General features: G+C 37.5%; 2 protein-coding genes across 9 annotated transcripts in view; one reads left to right on the top strand and one right to left on the bottom strand.

Annotated features, from left to right (window-relative positions):
- Window positions 1-6,312, top strand: part of sdccag8 (SHH signaling and ciliogenesis regulator sdccag8) — a 317,675-nt gene extending 311,363 nt beyond the window's left edge. For 3 of the 6 annotated variants that reach the window (XM_078229527.1, XM_078229522.1, XM_078229529.1), the window contains one exon: window positions 3,732-6,108. Coding sequence is in view for 1 of the 6 variants with exons in the window: in XM_078229523.1 (XP_078085649.1) it covers window positions 3,732-3,813 (82 nt within the window). In the remaining 5 variants the exon portion in view is untranslated. Of the gene's footprint in view, window positions 1-3,731 lie in introns of all 6 variants that reach the window. The other 3 variants (XM_078229526.1, XM_078229528.1, XM_078229523.1) reach the window with 2 other exon arrangements.
- Window positions 6,313-8,241: 1,929 nt separating this feature from the next.
- The window catches only part of akt3a (v-akt murine thymoma viral oncogene homolog 3a), a 312,730-nt gene continuing 300,486 nt past the window's right edge, over window positions 8,242-20,485 (bottom strand). For 2 of the 3 annotated variants that reach the window (XM_078229515.1, XM_078229516.1), the window contains 2 exons: window positions 18,524-18,626; window positions 8,242-11,106 (listed from right to left, as the gene is read on the bottom strand). In XM_078229515.1, the coding sequence (XP_078085641.1) occupies window positions 11,021-11,106; window positions 18,524-18,626 (189 nt within the window). In that variant the 3' untranslated portion in view covers window positions 8,242-11,020. The remainder of the gene's footprint in view (window positions 11,107-18,523; window positions 18,627-20,485) is intronic. The other variant, XM_078229517.1, reaches the window with a different exon arrangement.

Genomic DNA, 20,485 nt, shown 5'->3' with positions numbered 1-20,485 from the left:
TGAGAGTGGTGGTAAATCTTTCTATTGCTGGCCCTCAAGTTGGCTACAAGTTCTTTTGCAGAAGGTACAGTCCATAAGAGATTCCCTGCTGACCCATAGCTTGCTGAGATGGTTGTTCATTCACTGGCATGTGTCTGCTAAGACACAGAAGTAATTGGTAGCATATTAGTGAGTGCGGGCAGTCTGCCCATGGTACCTGCTACTCTTACTGACATGTCTTCTTTCAACCTGTATAATTTCAACCTTACATTTGAAACAAGCCAACTTAGTGACAACTTTGGGCTCTAAAATTTGTACTTGGATGCCTTGTCACTCAGACAAGTGTATTTGTGTGTTTTTAAAATTTCAAGCTGTGTTCTAATCCCGTAAATATTTCAATTAGCTTTCTGGTGATTTTGGATATTTTGCTTTTAGTCTCAATGTAAACATTCCTTACTGTGCAAGGGATACAAACAAGGAATTAAATAAATGTCAAGATAATTTAAAAAGAGCACTAAAAGGGCACTGGGAAAAATGAAAATATTCCATCTAGCCCTTTAAGAACTCTATCACATGTAGCTTTCCTTTTCATCCACAACATTTGGCCAAACAAATTGTATGGCATGATCCAAGTCAGCTGTGCTTTATTAACACTAATTGATTATAATATTTAAGTTAAGCTCTTGCACAATTTCTGTAAGAGAACCTTGGGCTGATTGAAAGATTGTATGCTTTGTGAATCAAGTGGTGGGCCTGCAAAAAAAAAAAGGGTTCCCCGCCGGATATTCCAATGCCAATTGGGATCAAGCCAACAGATGGAAAAGATACTCTATCCTATCTGCAGCCTGTTAAATAGGGCTATAACACTTCTTCAATAGACATAAATAAGTTGTACCCCTCTACAGTAAAAATGTAAGCATATTTTTCCTGATTCTTGCAGATAAGTTAGCTTTTACTGACATCTTCACTTTGTTCATTTCCATATAGATCAGATATAACTGTAGAATTTTTATATACCTGCAGATGCAAACTAGCTATGTGGCCATTGCTTGGCTTTCAGATTGAGATATCACCAAGCTTTCAAGGTGGTGTAACAGAGGAAGTCAACTTCACAGAATCAATAAGCTGACTCATACATTCCATCAAGTATTTTTTTTGCATCGCTTCATTGCTCTTTCAAAGCAGATACGGTGCAATACTTACCTGTTAGACAGCAATGAAGAACACGTGTTGTAAAGTTATCTAAAGCAGTGGTGGGCAACCTGCAACCAGAGGCCCGCAAGACATTTTGTTGACAGTGGTCCACACGCAGGGTTAACACATTCTGCTGATTTCTGTCCATGTAATTTTTCTCCTATCATTTTGGCTAAAGTGAAATGCACGTAAAACAAGGATCAAGTGAAGAAAGATGCATGCTGATTACACACATTGACTGCGAGAGCCGTGTTCCCTCCGCATACAAAGAATAAACATTTCTTTTGTTTTTACCATTTGAAGATGATAGTTCTATTACTATATTTTCCCTAACTTTTGAAATTGTTCAGTGTGTGTTAAATGTATTTAATCTAATTCATGGAGTCATGGTTAGTGAACATGCCCAATTTCAATCTTTGACCCACTGAGATGAACAAAGGCCACTCATGCAGCCCCTCACTAGCTTAGATTACCTATCACTGGTCTGGAGTATTTATGCAGTATGTAGCTACAATTCTTAAAGTAAATGGGTTATGTCTGATACAAATATATAGATCTGTTTATATATATTTTATATATAATTTGATTTTTTGCTAAATTGATGCAGAATGAGTCATTTAGTTGTGAGAGCTTTCTCAGTGCATTATTGCAAAATACAGGTAGCAATTTAATTTAATAGAAACTGAGGTGACTGATGTCACAGAATCAATGGGTTGATTAATGAAAATAATGAAATTACTACTTTCTGTAACACTGATAATTCTTAGGTTTTTAACATATAGATTATGGAATTCAGAGAGGATCTAACCATCTCCCCCTGATATTGAATGGCATTACAATTGTTGAATCCCCCATTATTAAAATCCTGGCAGGGGTTACTGTTGACCGGAAACTGAACTGGACTAGCCATATAAAAAGTGTGACTACCAGAAGTTGGAGATTGGGAATTCTGCGGTGAGTAATTCACCTTCTGACTCCCCAAAGCACGTCAACCATCAACAAGGCACAAGTCAGGAGTGTGATGGAATACTCTCCTCTTGCCTGGATGAGTGCGGCTGCAACAACGCTCAAGAAGCTTGACAGCAGTCAGGACAAATCGGTCCACTTGATCAGTACCCCATCTACTGACTTAAAACATTAATTCTTCCACCACCAATGCACAGTGGCAGCAGTGTGTGCTATATACAAAATGTACAGCAGCAAATTACCATGGCTCCTTTGATAGCATCTTCCAATGCCTACCACCTAGAAGGACAACCTTTCCCCAAGGGAAACCAGCATATGAAAGTTTCCCTCCAAACCAGGTACCATTCTACCTTGGAACTATAGAATCACTCCTTCACTCTCCACTGGTTCAAAATCCTAGAACTCCCTGTGTAACTACACCAAGAGTACGCACTACCACCTTCTCAAGGGCAATGAGGGATGGGCAACAAATGCTGGCATAGCCAGCGACACCTACATCCCATGAATTAAAAAATGTATTAACTGCATTTTTAATACATCTTTAACATATAGTTGTGTTACAGACTACAATATCATCATGATCACTTTGCAAAATATATATGGGTATACAAAGTCAAAAAGTGAATATCAATTTTAGTTGTTAGAATGGCAGCTGGACCAAAACTATTCCTCGTTACATTTGTACAGTTCCACCTGGGCTATCTGACATTTCACCTAAAGTGCAGACATGCACTTTCCATTAAGGATCACTGCATATTGATCAAAAGCTGGAATCCTGATTAACCCATGGGTATAATGAGGTTAATTGCATGACCCTCAGTGGCGGAAATTGGGACTTGGAGCTGCCCTAGTGAAAATATTTATATGAAGCCTGTAGCCCTACCATCTTCCTAACTGCTAGTTGATCCACTCATTTACTACTGTTCTCTAGGCATATCAATACTTTTTCTTCTTTGTTTGGTCTTTTCAAACTACATTTGATGTTTTTGTTTTCCAGGATATTCTATTGAATTAAAAATAATGTACACTTTACCTAAATGCGTTGCTAGACTATTTTCTTAAATAAAATGGCCTGGCACAATTTAACAAAGTGGATGGAATTGAATGGTTTTCTCACGTTATACGCCCTATCGAGCAGAGTCCACTTCCTGTTTTGCACAGCTGCACAATCTGATGTGAACCAAACTGGTCACAGTAAACAACATTTGGTATGAAGCTTGTTTCTTCTTTCCTAGAAACAGGAAGTTCAACAAAATGTGGCTAAAATGAACTTCTGTCACTCTGTGACTTCACTACTTCGAATAACACAGTCATTCACTTTTCTACTGAAACTCATTTTCAAATGCAAAGGTTACTTATGCGCTACAGATTTATTCAAGTGAGGATGAAAATTACTAGCATGACACACTCAGAGGGTGGTTTGCAAGAGACTAAAATGAGAGGTTTTTGTGAAGCAGTTGTTTACTGCAGCAGCTATTCTAACCACTGGTGAAATTCTAAGAATCTAGCAGATGTGAGAAATGTTGCAATTAATAAAGGCCTATTTGCTGAAAATTAGACCTAAAATATCCATTTTCTGCCTCCCTTTTCAGCCTCCTGTTATGTCGTAAGAGCAGCGAACCAACAAATGATCAACTGGATGCCAGCCTGGAACAACATAAAAAATCATTTTAATTGATTAGTTTTGTACATATTTTTGATATCATATGACTAAATACAGGTATACTGTGATTATAAAAAGGTTAAGCGTGGCCATCTCATACATGTGTACTGCTATCATGGTGAGGTTTAGTTTGCTCTTCAACATTATTAGATTACAACTTCTGTTTGTACATGAGAATCACTATTGTAAGTGGTCCAAGTGCTTGACTTAAGTTGAAGAGAAACATGTTCTCATCTTGCTCAGTCTCACCTAGTGGTGTTGCTTGAAGTGATACACATGATTTTATAAAAATGTTTCTTTGCTTCTGCCTCATATCACTTTATAATAGTCAATGATCCAGTTTAAAAGTAGATTTTGCAGAGTCCATAGCAGCAAATATAAGCAGCAATATTCGGTTTCAAAAATGACAGCCTGTGCACACACGAGCCTTTTATAACGTTTACCAGTTGTGACATTTAACCTGAATTTCACAGACAACTTGATATCAGCCTTCTTCAGTATTTTGTTTCTGTACTGAAAAGATATTTATATAAAACAATACCTGTATAAATTATTTCATATATTTATCTCAATTGAAAGCCAGCTGTGAACTTTGAGATGCATCAATTCAAAATGTATGCAAAAGGTGATAACTATTTTGATGTTTACGTTAAAATATATTTTCCTACAAGCTCTCGAAATGAGTAACCTTCATTCTTGTTTATAACCCGATGTAGAATGTTGCACTCTGATATAGAATATTTTTGCACTTTTTATTTTACCTTTTCACATTATCAAGACTCAATAAAATGTTATTCCCATTTCCCTATTTTACATGCAGACATTTCCCAAATTATTTTCTTGTATCTGGATAAATAAGAAAGTGGCATTTCTGTAAAAATAATAACTCTTTCCACTAGTGTGATCTAATTTGCATACAGAAATCGTAGTAATGCAGGTAGCATTCATCACCTCATTTTCGTTACACAATCATAACTTTTGGCTATTGTGTCAAATAATTGATGAATGGCAAATGTGACACCCACTTTCAAAGGAGACCAGGATCAGCTGTACCATTATAGCAGTTAGCATTTCTTTGGTAAACTACCCGAGTAATGCGGGATGAAGCGATCAAAGTACTTGGAGAGAAACAAGCTACTCGGAACCTGAAAGGCATGCTTGACAAATTACAGAATTAGCAGATGAAGGAACTGCAATGGAGATGGTTTTATGGATTTTCAAATGCATTTGATGGCATTAAGGGGAATGCAGCTGCATGGAGATGTTGATATTTGGAGGGCAGAAAGAAAAGTGGGGTTAAAAAGACGCTTTCTGGGCTGTAAGGAACTGGTAAGTGAATGGAGGCATTTCACAAGGCAGTCACCCAATCTGCATTTGATTTCCTCATTGTGGAGAAGACTGCATTATAAGCAGCAAACACAGTACAATAAGTTGAAAGTAGTACAAGTAAATCACTTTCACCTGGACGATGTGTTTGGGCCCTAGGACATTGAGAAGGGGTGAAGTCAATGAAACACATTTCAGATTACCGCTTTTACACACCCATGAGCCAGCTCAAGTTGGAATACTGTTTTGGTTACCACATTAAAGGATCAAGGGAAATAGTGCAGTGGGAGTTTACAACAGGGATTACGGATCACATTATCAAAATAGACTTGAGAAGTCGGAGCTTTTCATTAACAGAAGAGTTAAGGGAATGACCTGGTAGATTATTTCCAAGATTATTAAATGTTTAACATTAATAGTGATGCATTGTTACCACCAGCTGCGATAAGTTAAGCTAATATTTATTCTCTATTGTAAATTACATTGCAGGCACTATCCACCTGATTGTAGATAAAGTTAATGAAGTATTCTTCAGCTGCCACTAGAGGCTCCTACACATATATCCAAGCTTGAAAGTGGCTGTGACTCATCCACACATTCTCTCTTGAATCCTCCCATTTCTGATCTATATGCTGCCTCTCAGCAACAAAGACATGTCAGATCCCATATCTACGCTGATGCTACCCAGGCCTAGTTTACTATCATTTCTCTCAACCACATAGCATCCTGCACCCCAATGTAATGGATATATAAAGCTGAAAAACAGCAAAAACTGCTCTGATGCATCAATTAAATCATTTGAAAACAGTTGGACAAATAGCTGTATTGCATTGAAGATTACTGGATTAATATAAACCGAAAGTATTAAGATGTCAACAGAAATAATGAACATAGGAATACTTAACCCATTTTATGTAACAATTAGTCTTTTGCACATATATGCCCAGAAATGCATGAAGGTATTCCAAATAAAAGGGTCTAAAACAAATTTATTGAACTGTAGTTTTCAATTAACATCTTTTGCAGAAAGTCTTGAAAACAATCTTTAGAGATCTCATGGTGAATATTTTAGAGATCTCATAGCCAATTAGCAAGAATTCAGGAATTGAAGACCAGTATTGACATCTAATGAATGAGGAACGCAAATGATATATTCCTGGTTTAGAAAATATTCTACATCTACTCTTAACTATTAAGGTAAACACTCAAAACAGGAGGCAATGTATAATAATGGATAATTTGGAACAATTGAATTTGGAGATAAGTTACAAGGTTAACTCAAGTCATGACCTTTGCACGCTTTTCTGCTTCTAATATATACCAGTCAATTTCCTATGACATTGTCAAATTCAAGGGCGGTCTTCAAGGGAAGGATGACCAGGGAACATGGATGCAATTTAGTTTCAATTTACAAGTCATAACCCATAACCCTATCCTCACGCTTTAAAATAGTAAAACTAAAAATAAAGTTATGGCAACGGCATCATGAACAAGAGTTGAGTTTGCATAGGTCATTCCATTACAAATGTGGAAAATGATGCAGACATATTTGATATTTCTCTACATATACACACACGTCAATTTTTTGTAGCATTGCAACAAGTCAATGTTGCATGTAGTTCAAATAAGGCAGTCAGAAAGTTAGAGAGGTAACACGGTGCCAATTTTAAAGCCACACATTTCATCCCTATTTTGATGTACTTTTATTTGATAAATAATTAAGGAAAAGAACGAACTTGCATTTATATGTCATATTTCACAACCTCAGCAAATCCCAAAATGCTTTATAGTCAACGTACTCAAATGTAATCACTCTTGTAATGTAGGAGACAAGTTACAGCCCTTCAAGAAACAGAGCACAGCATTGGTTGGAGTGTAGACACTTTGCTACAATAGCGGCTGAGGAGCCAATAGACAAAACTGAACAGCTTCAGTGTCATCGGCAGGTGGGTGTGTTTACAGCATAAGATTACATGAGCAATTTCTATTATAAACATTAACATAAATATTTAGATGGGCAAATTAACATAGGAAGTTTTTGCAGATGTGAGATTTTAATGTGTAAACTATTGATAAAATTACCACATATAAATAGCAACTATGATACTCAAGGCAGGACAAATAATAAAACAATCAAATTCAAAAGGAAGAGTCCCTTTCTACACTTGATTCCTTACCCGAGCTGGCGTTGTGCCTACTATGACTCATGTGTGCCTGGAAAAATGTAGTTTGGACATCCTCTGGTAAAGATGAGCCTAATTTTGGTGAGTGTGCATAAGAGTTTATACTTGCCAAAATTATGTGGCACTGAAAATGAACAGGTACAGTGGGGATTCAGCCTTAAAAAGTATCCCTGGCCCTCTGAATTTTGAAACTAATTTTGCCAGCGTCAACAAAACAGCAGAAAAAATAAAATGTTGACGATGAGGTTAGCATTAGTCGGTCAGTACTAAGGTATAGCAAATATTGACATTAATGTGTTAATTATAAAAAAACTAAACTCATATTTGAAGTGAGAAGCTTTGAAAAAATTACACAAACTACAGCAAAATAAATGATAAATGTCAGAATTAAACTCCTGTTTTGTATGGGCACTTGATCATTATGGCCAATGACTGGAGAGGAAATATGGATGCAGTTTAAATTTATACAACAGAGATGGGGGGGAAGAGGGGCAGAAAGAACACCATCAATGCTAATGTAATAGCACAAAGCTCTTGAGGGGACAGTTTGAGAATGAACTTTCCCTTCACCTGCAGAGTAATTGGTGTGTGTAAAAACACAAAAGAATGAATTAGAATTTTCATAGCACATTTTATGGTTGAAACAGTGGTATTGGGAGGGGGGGGGGGAGAGAAAGAAAGTATACTCAATTATGCAGAGCTTCCATTTAACAAAATATCAAATATACCATGATAGATGGTTTCGTGAATTTGGCGCCAACTACACTAAGCCATATTGAACAAAGAGCATCAGGTATAATTCCTCATTTATGCTGAGTTGGGCCTGAATAGCTAGGATGCCAAATTTAGTTTCAGTACCATTAGCTAGGGATGAAAGAAAAAAAGTAGAGTATTACCACTTCTAATCATAGATTTCAATGAACTCAGGTCTGTGGTTCTCAATGGTTTTAATTACACCAAAACTCGTATAAGTTCACATCTCAATAAAAGCCTGCTGGCACTCTCAGTAGGGTAAAAGTCGAGAAGGGGACTTTGAGAGTAGGGAGAAGGGGAAATTGTAGAAAATAATATGCAAAACTTAACACTCATTCATCGGAAACAGAATCAGTATTTGCAAGATTAGCAATCTATAATGTGTGACAAAATACATAATTATTAATATTGATCTTAGCACAATTCAAATTTAAGATCTAAAGAAACAGAGAGAACTTCATTAAGCAAGTTAAACAGGCCTCTACATGGTAAAAATAAAATCTACAGGTCTACATAGCCAGTAAAACGAAGTAATTGAACATTTATAGAAAATAATCTTATGCTTTATGTATGACTGGAATATACAAATAGGTATCACCCCAACCTCACTCAGCTATTTACAAAGACACTGCAGTGCTAACACGGCAATGACATTCGCTGAACAGTATTTTAATTCCCCTGCAGTAATTACATGGTTTATGACCTGATACACTATTGCATTAACCTACATCATTACAACAATAAAATGTTTGATTTAGAGATTTGATTACGTAAAGACTACAATATAGCTGAAGAAAGAGAATAGCAGCTTTTTTTTCTCTTGACAAACTGCTAAAACAATGAGAAAATGCAAAATCTAATTTGCAATTTAAAATAAATTTTTTAAAACTTATATTCAATTGAATTTGGAATCAAAATAAAATTTTGTTAGCAGCCCTAGAAATATGTTACAGTATTTTATCGATCAATGTTCAATATGCTATTTTAAAAAGATTTCCCCAACTGGTCCAAGGCAAATTTCATATACTACTGCCAAACAGACATACACAAGGTAAACAACCAAAATTAGTAAGTAGTAAGACTACACAACCCAATAGCGGATTGATGTAGTGCTTTATTTAAGCAGTCTGTAAGAAGGAAAATAATGTGCATCCCTATCATATACATTTATGTGTAAAAATACTAAGGATGTACAGTGTACAAAAACATTTTGTTGCAGTTTTTCACATCCTTGTGGGTCTTATACTTAAGGAAATAAACAGTTAAATTTTACCAACAGTAATACAGTTCACTAAGGTTCTTAGTCCCTTCTGCTTACAATCCTTAACCATATGACTAGATCTTTATGCATTTAATGATAGAACTAGCAAGGTCAAGAACTTTCACAAATCCTAGGCTACACAGAGGCAAAATTAATGACCGATTTAAGAATTTAAAATAAATACTTTACATCTTTTTCATGCTCATCTGTAATACACTACTAGTAGCAGATACAGGAAGTTCTATTTTAGACAGTACAAATAGTAGCAGCAAAGTGTGTACATTGAGGTGTAATATATAGACCCTGCAGTTAGTAGAGGACCCCACCTTGTCACCTTGCCAGTATACTGTAGTAGCAATGCATTGCCTCAACAAGGAGTGGTAAACCTTGTGAAGCTGCAAATAAGGTGAATACATGTGTTATAGTCATAAAAGCATTTAGATTCAAAATGCCACAGGAATGTGACAACAAATGGATTAGTGTTAAAGCAAAGCTATGGAATCTTGACAATCAAACAGGAATGGCCTGTTGCCCAAAGATGGCTGCAGTACAAGAGGGCATACTCAGTCAGGAAAGGTAATTTCAGACTTAATCCTTGAAGATCTAGACTTTGCACAGTAAATATATGAAAGCCAGTAAGCTAAGCAAAGTACAAAACCTTACGGATTGACAGTTTGAAAAACCTTGTACAAAAAAAAGACTAGCACTGTAAAGTTGGTCAGCCACCATCTATAAGCTTCCAGTAATAACTGTTCACTGATGGTGGAACTTATCTGACACAAACAAACGATCATTACTACTAAAAATAAATACTACATCTGTTTAACATGTGTACATTCAAAATCAACACCAGAAAAAAATAGCTAGTCCACAAGTTTACAGGCAAACATTACTGTTTACCAACCAAGGCTGGGTGGCACGAATACTATACCCACATAAATTTGGTGATAATCATAAATCTGAACATTATGCCTGTCTATATTCTTCAGCCATCATAAAACAAATACAGGCAGAGAGGTGTGGAGTATCAAAAGTTGTGAAAAAAAATCTGCGATTGCACTTGATAAGTCTATAACAAGTTTGCTGGGCTGACTAAAGTTGAGCCTTCAGGTACATGGGTTGGTACTAACTTTAACATTGACAGGGATTGAGTCCTGGCAACTATCACAAATACCCATTTTCAGCCAGCTATTAACGACACCAGCTCATTTCTTCAGTGATATGTCTAACAAAAACCTTGCATACTTGCCATACATCACAAACAAATGCTTGCTATGAATAGCAGAAATTAATATAACAAAAAGGTACACAAGTTGCATCAGGTGCTTAAATTTCATTTTTTGTCATTATTGTGAAATTTTGCCAAATGCCTTCTTCAGCCTCTATTAAAACTCTGTTCCATTTACAGGCTGAAATGCATAAGTGCTGCATCATGTACAATACATCCTATTAGGACTTCATATGTTTAAAAATACTCTTTGCAGGACATTATGTCAAAATAGTAGGAGGTAACAGCTTGAATCTTCAGACTGACATTTAGATTCATGCAAAAAACATTCAACTTGAAATGATTCCTGAAGATGCCCTGCCTCTGAAATCAAGTATAGCTCAAACTCTTATATTGTTCAGGAATGATTTCCAGTGATACACCATGACGACAGCTGAGCAGCAAAAAAACAGAAAAGACTTGATGTCCTATTCTCTTCCACTCGCAGAATATGAGAACTGGGGGAAATGAGGCCGTCTTTCATTGTCCATGCAATCCATACCATCCTCATCATCTATGAATAAACAAAAATTGTTATATTTCAGACAATTATTTCACAATAGATCTTAGCAAACTTATCTTTAGAACTTTCATACCTTGCAGTTTTTTAAAGCATTTCTTGAAACTGAATTGTCTAGGATTCTGCTCCCTTTATGATTTTATATCCAACAGGGTATATTAAAACATATTCCAGCAAGCTGCACCAATTAACCAATAATATTAAAACAATTCAATAACAATTAGGAATAGAAAATACTTGTTGAATCATATTGAGAATCCTTAAGAACCAGCATGTTTACATGAATAAAAAATGTTCATTACATCCAATTTCCCAGGCACAATATAGCACAACATTTGGTTATTACAGCTAATAGGCTAACACATAATTATATGCACAGAGTCAGATTTTCAAGCTTTTAATGACAGTAACAGAGGTAAAAATACAGTAACAGAGATAAAAGGATTAATAAATATATCAATTTTTACTTGTGCCATTGCAACCATCTAGCAGTGTCTGAAATTTAGCATTTGTTTTACAATCACATTCAATAAACAAACATACACACTTTGGTACAAATTGGAGACTTGCATTAACACTAAAAATAAATTACTTTGTGGTAACTGCGTAGCTGTTTCTAACTTAACAGCACGTTTGATGCATTTTTGAAGGAAAGGTTTGATATAGTAAGTTTTGACAATTCTTCAAAAGGAAGCCAAGACAATGGTGATGAGGATAAAAATAACAGGTGCCCTTCCTTTGACTCCTCGAGTTACACATACAAAACTGCTTCTGTATTCAATCTTTGCTCTCAATTGTTTGAACTTTAGCAGTGAAGTGCTGCTCTTAGAAGATTGTTGCACGTGGTTCAGGGTGCTATTCAGCTTCTCTCCGAAAAGGAAGGAAGTGATTCTGGAAATAAATGTTGCTACAGTATTTGAAGATAAGTTTGCTAACATGTATGTAATGGCAAATGTTTTTTATTTTAAAAAAATCAGAATAGTTTTTACCTTTTCCTAAAATTCTAGGTCACAGGAGCAGATGGACAAATATATTTGTCTACCACCAAGTTTGAGCTTGAATTGATGTGACGCAAAGAACTGATACATAAAACATGACTAAAATAGACGGTGGTAATATTGGAATTAATATACTTGATCTTTTTATTCCTTCGATGTGTTGATTCTAATGTTAACTGTTGTTTCATCATCACTGCAGTTACATTTTCATTCAACTGCTGCTTGATGGATACTTTCATTATGCTGGGTCAGCAGCAGATACAATTCCTCGAGGTTAATTAACCATGTAGAGATGAAATCCTGCATCAATGAGGCAACTATTTTTCCCATTAGTTGCTGTAGGGAGTGGAATTTTCAGGCACGTTTTAGTAGTGTAAACCTCTTTTACACTACTACAAAATAAAGTGGCGCATGTTGCCAGCTGAAATCAGAAATATGGAATTTTAGCCACTGGGGTAGGTGTACTATTAGCGCAAGAGCAATGATTTGTCTTAATAGTGGAAAATATGCAAAATGAAGTTTTGCTATCCGTTGATTAACTAGTTGAAAGTCATGGCCCATGTCCTTGATGTTAAGGTAACAGAAATAAGTTTAAAACCTGAAACAAGCCATTAGTTTCCACCGGAATGAATGGATCAATATAAATCAATTATTAATTTTAGTTGAACAAATCATACTTTAAACATTGTCCTTTAAGCCATGACCACCAAATCTGCAATTATTTGGGAATCGACTAGGCTGACCCCTTCCTGATAATTCTATTTTTACTAATGAGTGAAGCAACACTTCATTTCCCTCAGGTGTACACAATGAGATTAATCCTTTATTTCCTTATATAATAAACTTAGGATTTTTCTTTCTGCAATTGTCCAAATATGCAATCAAAAATCTGTATGAATGTTGTTATATGCCTAAGTTTAGTGTTCTCTACATCTGGCAGGGCAGGGCATCTCAACTCTGCTGTTTACTTAGTGATTCATCCTTGAACCTGCTCAGAATAACTGACTACTTACTGCTTTAAGAAAATTTGGGCATGTATTGCACATAGAAGTGGTAGTACAAATGCACAAATGCAAATAACACCAACTTAAAGATCTTAAACTGTGCGTTTTGCTGCTATATTGGGATGGAACGTTGTGTTTTGCATCATCTTTTATTATCTTACTTTATGAATTTTCACACACCTTCCTTTCTGGATTGGGGAGGAAAAAAGTTAACCAGCTCCAAAAAATCTTTTTTTAAAAATTTCTTTCACACTGGCTAGGTAGCATTTATTGCCCATCCCTAATTGCCCTTTATCACCTTTTTAAACCACTGCACAGTCCATATACTATAGGTACACCCACAGTGCAATTAGGAAGGGAGTTCCAGGATTTTGATCCAATGACAGTGAAGGAATGGCGATATAGTTCCAAGTCAGGGCAAGGAGTATAATTTGGAAGGAAACTTGCATGTGGTATACAAATGCATTGTCTGCCCCCGACATTCTATACGGTAAAGGTTGCCGGTTTAGAAGAGACTGTTGAAGGAGCCTTGGTGTATTGCTGCAGTGCACCTTGTACATCATACACATTGTTGCCATTAAGCATCAATGATGGAGTGAGTGAATGTTGAAGATGGTCGTTGCTGTGCCTATCAAGCGGGGCTGTTTTGTCCTTGATGGTGTTGAGCCTCACAGCGCCAGAGACCTGGGTTCAATTCCCAGCTTGGGTCACTGTCTGTGTGGAGTTTGCACGTTCTCCGTATCTGCGTGGGTTTCCTCCGGGTGCTCCGGTTTCCTCCCACAGTCTGAAAGACGTACTGGGTAGGTGCACTGACCCGAACAGGCGCCAGAGTGTGGCGACTAAGGGAATTTCACAGCAACTTCATTGCAGTGTCAATGTGAACCTTACTTGTGACTAATAAATAAATTTTACTTTTCTTGAGTGTTGTTGAAGTTGCACACATAAAGGGTAAGTGGAGAGTATTGCATCACATTCCTGATTTGTACCTTTAGATGGTGAACAGGCTTTGGAGAGTTAGGAGGTGAGTTACTCTGCAGAACCCCTAGCCATTGACGTGCTCTTGAAGCACGAGTATTCATATTACCAGTCCAGGTTTGGGTCAATGATAATCACCAGGATGTTGATAGTGGGGGATTCAGCAATGGTAATGCCATTGAATGGCAAAGGGAGATAGTTACATTCCCTCTTGGAGATGGCCATTGTCTGGCATTTGTGTAGTGCAAATGTTACTTGCCATTTATCAGCCCAAGCCTGAATGTTATCCAGTCTTGCTGCATATGGGCACAAGCTGTTTCAGAATCTGAGGCGGCGCGAATGGCGCTAACACTGTGCATTCATGAACATCCCACTAATGGTGGCCCTAGGACATTACCCCTGAGAAACTCCTGCAGCAATACCCTGAACTGACATGATTGACCTCCAACAGCCACAACAATCTTGCTTTGTACTAGATATAGCTCCAACCAGTGGAGAATTTTATCCCCAATTCCACTCCAATTTTGCTCGGGCTCCTTGATTCCACACTCAGTCAAATGCTACCTTAATGTCAAGGGCAGTCACTCTCACCTCACTCGAATGCAACTCTTTTGTCCATGTCTGAACCATGGCTGTGCATATGAACATACAAACTAGAAGTAGGCCACTTGGCCTTTCGAATCTGCTTAGCCAAACAATATCATGGTTGATCTGATTGTATCAACTCCACATTCCTGCCTAACCCTGATAACCTTTCATCCCCATACTTATCAAGAAGCTATGTAGTTCAGCCTTGAAAATATTCAAAGACTCTGCTTCCTGTACTTTTGAGGAAGGGAATTAATTAATTAATTCAATCCTCTGATGGAGTTACATTTGTTTTTTTCAAATCTAATGGACCCTTCCCCAAATCGAGGGAATTTTGGAAAAACCTGATTTACAGCTATTTCTGGGATGTTAGTTGTATCCTCCATAGTGAAGACTGATGCGAAATCCCAGTTCAATTCATCTACCAACTTCTTATTTTCCATTATTAATTCCCCAGACTCAATTTCCCTCGGATCAATGCTCACTTAATTAACTTTAAATATCTATAGAAACTCTTAACGCATTTAAATATTTTCAGTTAGCTTTCCCTTGTACTCCAATTTTTCCTTCCTTATCAATCTGTTCTGTTTCTTATACTCTGTCCAATCTCCTGACTTGCCACTATCTTTACATAATTACATGCTTTTGTGTGTGTTAGATACAGTCCTTAACTTTTTTTTTTAAGTTAATCACGGAAGATTGGTCCTGCCCTTGGAATTTCTCTCTTTGGAACATTTCTATTCTGTGTATTCTTAAATGTCTGTCACTGCTTCTCTATTGACCTTTCTTTCCCTTCACATAACATGTCAGTTCACTTTAGCTAGCTGTGCTTTCATGCCCTCATAGTGGCCCTTATTTAAGTTTAAAATACAAGCCTTTCGACCCACTGTTCTCTTCCTCAAACTGAATGTGAAATTTATTCACATTATGATCACAGCTACCCAGAGATGTTTCAATACGAGGTCATTAATCAATCTTATTTTGTTGCGCACTACCAAGTTTAGTATAGACTGTTCTCTGGTGGTGCCAGAGATGCTGTTCAAAAAACTGCCCCAAAAATATTCTATGAATTCCTCATCTAGGCTACTTTTGCCCATCTGATTTTCCCAATCTAAATGCAGATTTAAATCCTCCAAGATTATCACCATACCTTTCTGACGAGCTCATATTATTTCTTCCTTTATACCCCACCCTACTATATGGTTACTGTTACAGGACTTGTACATCATTCTCACAAATGACTTCTTGCCTTTATTGGTTCTCATCACTTCCCAAACCATTTCCACCCCTGAATTCCTGAACTTGGGTCATTCCTCTCAAATATGCTAATACCATCATTAATTAACAGAATCACACCTTCTCCACCTTTTCCTAGCTTCCTGTCCTTCCTAAACGTCACGTATGCTTCAATATTCAGGTCCCAATCTGTGTCATCCTGTAGCCATGTCTCTGTAAGGACTATCTAATGGCATTTATATTTGTGTTCTCAGTTCATCTATTTTGTTTTGAATGCTGATACAGAGCCACAAAGCTTTTTGTCCTTTTATTTTTATACTATCTAGCCTCATCTGCTGATTTACTCTTAGATTTGTACTCCGTCCTTTCCTGTCACGATCTATTTATCATTTTCCACATTAATACGTTTCTCTCTTTCCTGTTTTTAAGCTTACCACATTTCCTCAAATGTGATCCCTTGCCCCCGCAATTTAGTTTAAAACCCTCTCTACTTTCCTAGTTATGTTGCTCATGAGAACACTAGTCCCAGCACAGTTCAGGTGTATTCTGTCCCAACTGTATAGCCTCCACTTCCCTCAGCACTGGTGCCATTGCCCCACAACTGGAACCCTCTTCTCCCACACCAATTTTTGAGCCTGTAATGTCAGCTGAAACCCTCTTTCACAGTAATATTTATTATCTTTCTAGCAAGGGTTCAAATTCACACTTGTTGGTTCTTTAAAAACCAGCTGGTTTCAATTCTCCTTCACGGGTGGGAGCTCTAAGCCAAAGAAATGCTTCAGATGTGTACTCATCATTGCAATGCAAGAAACACAGCACAGCAAGGGCCACGAAACACTAACGAGGTATAGCAACCAGATAATCTATTAGCTATTGCATCAGCACAGCAGTGCAGCTGAGTTCAGACATTTTTGTATGTGATTCCTGGTACCTTGTGCCATGTCATTTACCACTATTCATTCAAAATTATCCAGCCTTAGTAGAATGACATCAAAAGTTAAGTAGCTACATCATAAAAGTTAGATATAGCAAGAATGTCAAAAGTTGATTCATTGTGGGACATTCTGCATATTTCAAGTAATATTTAGCCTTTTATATTCTTTCACACAATTTTATGCTTAATACAATTAGTGATTGCGTAGTGATCAGATTAATGCAAGTTCCATAGGATATCTTTATGCAACTTCACAATCAATTGAAAAATGCAGATGAGTTCACCCAGCCATAATTTAAGAATGTTCAACTCAAAATGTAATTGTAACTGTGTATATAATTAACAATTTACAAACAAAATAAAGTGCTTTGCCACTAGAGCATTAATAAACTGGTACATTTTAGATAATTTATTTCGATACAAAGCTTGTGTAATAAATTGAATTAATTTCCCCAAACAAAAGCCAATATGTAACTACAAATACGGCAACTATGGTAAATTTGGAGTAAATTACACCTAGATTTTCAAATTTAATTTTTATTTAATCCAAATTTACCAACGTGTGATGTTCTCTTGAGTACAGATGCTGCAAACTCGCAGAATTTTATGGTCCTCCATTGGTGAGTTTGTCAGCAGTGGGGCCCATAAAATTCCTCAGGTGGCCATCCCACCACCCACCCTTAAACTGCCTGCAATTTTATGTGGGGTTGGTGAGGCCTAGAGCAGCCTGCCTGCGCTCATTCCATGTGAGGCCCTTGAGTTGCCAACTAGCCACTAAAGAGCTGCCTCCTGTATGGCTGCAATTTTGAGAGTGACAGGAGGAGTTCAGGGATTGGAGGAGGCACGGCAGGTCACCCTTCATCAGTTTGTCAAGGGACCCCTTTCCAAATTGTGCACCTCCCCAGATGCTCCCCCCACCCCCCCCGGAAATATCTCCAAAAAGACCACCCCCCCCCCCCCCCCCCCGGAAATATCTCCATCAAGACCACCACACCTGGGGCCTGACCTCCCCATCGTGCCATAGGACGCCCTCACACTTAATTGTTAGTGGACTACAGGACTTAGGATAGGGCACTGTTTGTAGTCCAAGTCCTGGCCACTGCTGCCACAGGTGCTGCTGAGATTACAGAGCTGCCAGTCAATCTGATTAGCTAGCAACTCTCTGAGGTGGGACTTCTGCCAGAGTTTTTTTTGGGGGGGGGGGGGAAGTGGGGGAGGTGTCCTGTCTTCAGCCAAGTCACATACCGCAACGTGTTAAATGGCTGTATGATTGCTGCGTTCACCAGGGATGCATTACCCACTGATCTTTGGGTGGCAAGACAGGAAACACCACCATCTAAAAATTCCTACCCATAGAAATAAAATGTTTAGTTGCAAGTCTGGGTTCCATGCTCCTGCTCTTCCTGAAAGCTGGTCTAGAATATATCCATTTGCTATGCTCTTTTCACCACTGTAGAGTGAAGCTGAAGGTGGTAAATTGAATGCAGTATAAATATTATCTCAGTTTAGTAAATGGAGCTGGAAATTAAGTTCTAAAAGGCACAATTTTCAGCAAGTTTTAGAGTTAATATCTTTACAGAAAGGGCACATCCTTAGGACCACATTTACAATCTAATGCTGAGAGATGAAAAATACTGTTACACACAATGCCGAAAGAACTATTAATTATTGCTTACATTTTTCAGGTGGAGTTATTGTAATGGTCTGAGCTGTGAACTCTTCATCAAAATACCTCGTGTCTGTCTCAGATGAAACCTGAGGCTTGAAAGGAGGCAAAAGCTGTAACAGAGGAAGGAGCAAATAAAAAAGTTACAAATGATTATGGAGAGGACCAAGCACTTCTCTACTACTCAAATGATCATGGTTACTCAAATTTATAAAATTTTATGAACTGTTAAGATCTTGGTTAAGACCAGGAACTTTGAAATAAATCCTAAACCTCAGTTATTGTCTGAAAGGATAAAGCCACAAGGTTCAACTGTTTAAAACAGGAAATTTTAATATACAAGTTAAACAAAGTAAGCACTCAATACCACCTTAGGTAACATTCCACAGTTTAAAACCAAAAAGCAACATAAATATGAATTAACAGGCAAATTGCGGTCAGTTAGAAACTATAAACTACAAATTAAATGGCCAAAAATGGCAGATCTTATGAATTGGCTCAACAGTCTGCTCAGCCATAAAGTCCTTCAAACTGAGTCTTCCTTAGAGAATTTCAGCTTCTCTGCTAGGAACTAGCCCGATTCCCAGCTGATTGTAGAACACAACCAAACCAAAGGGTATGCTCTTCACCAAAAATGCAGAACCTCCTCAACTTAGTCTGAATGGCACAGATCCAGATCCAATGTTATCTTCAGGTAACAGAAACACCTGCAGGAATTACATCTTTGTTTATTTACCCTGCTAGTCCCCCTGACACTACGGGGCAATTTAGCATGGCCAATCCACCTAACCCGCACATCTTTGGTCTGTGGGAGGAAACTGGAGCACCCGGAGGAAACCCACACAGACACTGGGAGAACGTGCAGACTCCGTACAGACAGTGACCCAAGCTGGGAATTGAACCTTGTGTCCCTGGCACTGTGAAGCAGCGGTGCTAACCACTGTGCCACCGTGTCGCTCTATTATTCTCAGCTTCTTGATCAAGCCCCTGTCATCTTCAGATTGCCTGTACTGGCCACTGAACTCCCAATTTCCATTGAGCTCCATTGGCCTGTTCCCTTTTATATAGTTTCAATGAGAAGTTTTGGTTTCCAATTCTCATTTTCAGTATCAAGTTTATATTTTCAATTAGGATTTGTCTCAAAAAAAATACAAGCTTTGATCACAGATTCCATCAGAGTCATAGCTGATCAGCTATCATACACGTGACCTCAATGGCTATGTACTATGGCATGGACAATTTTCAAGCGTGCGAGAGAAAAACACCACACCGTATACTGCTTTCATTACTGAGCCAAAATGACAATGATCTTTGTTAAAAACGCACGATTTTCAGATGAAGCAGACTTTGAGATTTTAGTGTACATTAAACAAACACAACTAATCTAGCAATCTTGATTCGACAAAGGAAGGTTCTACCACATCAAATTCCTTCTTCTAAATCGGTTCCAAGACCTTGCCCTAATAGAATTCAATTAAGTAGATCCACAGAAATTCTTAAAACTGTGACTTTGATTTTATGATGAAACTTTCAATAATCTATTTGAGGCCTGCTAAGTGCTGCTGAAATTTTTCCCCAAGTACATTTTTGAAGCTGTTGGCTGTTTAAAGCAGGTAACAGTTAAGGGCAAACCTCCATCACTATCCCTTAAATAGATGAAACTTTTCTTCCCATTAGTTGGATTTCATTTTCCTTTCTAATCCAGGAAACAATCAGAAGTTCAAAATTAGTGTTGCCAATTAACATTAGCAATAGAGGTTGAGAAAAATACATTTTGACTCAGTAACCAATGGTGCTTTTACACCTGCCCTGAGTATTTACAGGTATCTATCAAAAAATATCCAAATGCAGTTCTAAACATTCTTCAGAAAGCATTCCAATCCTTGAAAAGCACAATGTTTGAAAAAAAAAACACACAACGACAGCCCCTCGCCCCCAACCAGAAAACTCTTAACGGCTATTTTTGGTAACA

Source organism: Mustelus asterias, chromosome 15 (assembly GCF_964213995.1).
Source record: "Mustelus asterias chromosome 15, sMusAst1.hap1.1, whole genome shotgun sequence".
NCBI lineage: Eukaryota > Metazoa > Chordata > Chondrichthyes > Carcharhiniformes > Triakidae > Mustelus > Mustelus asterias.
This window is presented reverse-complemented; position numbering and strand designations above follow the sequence as displayed.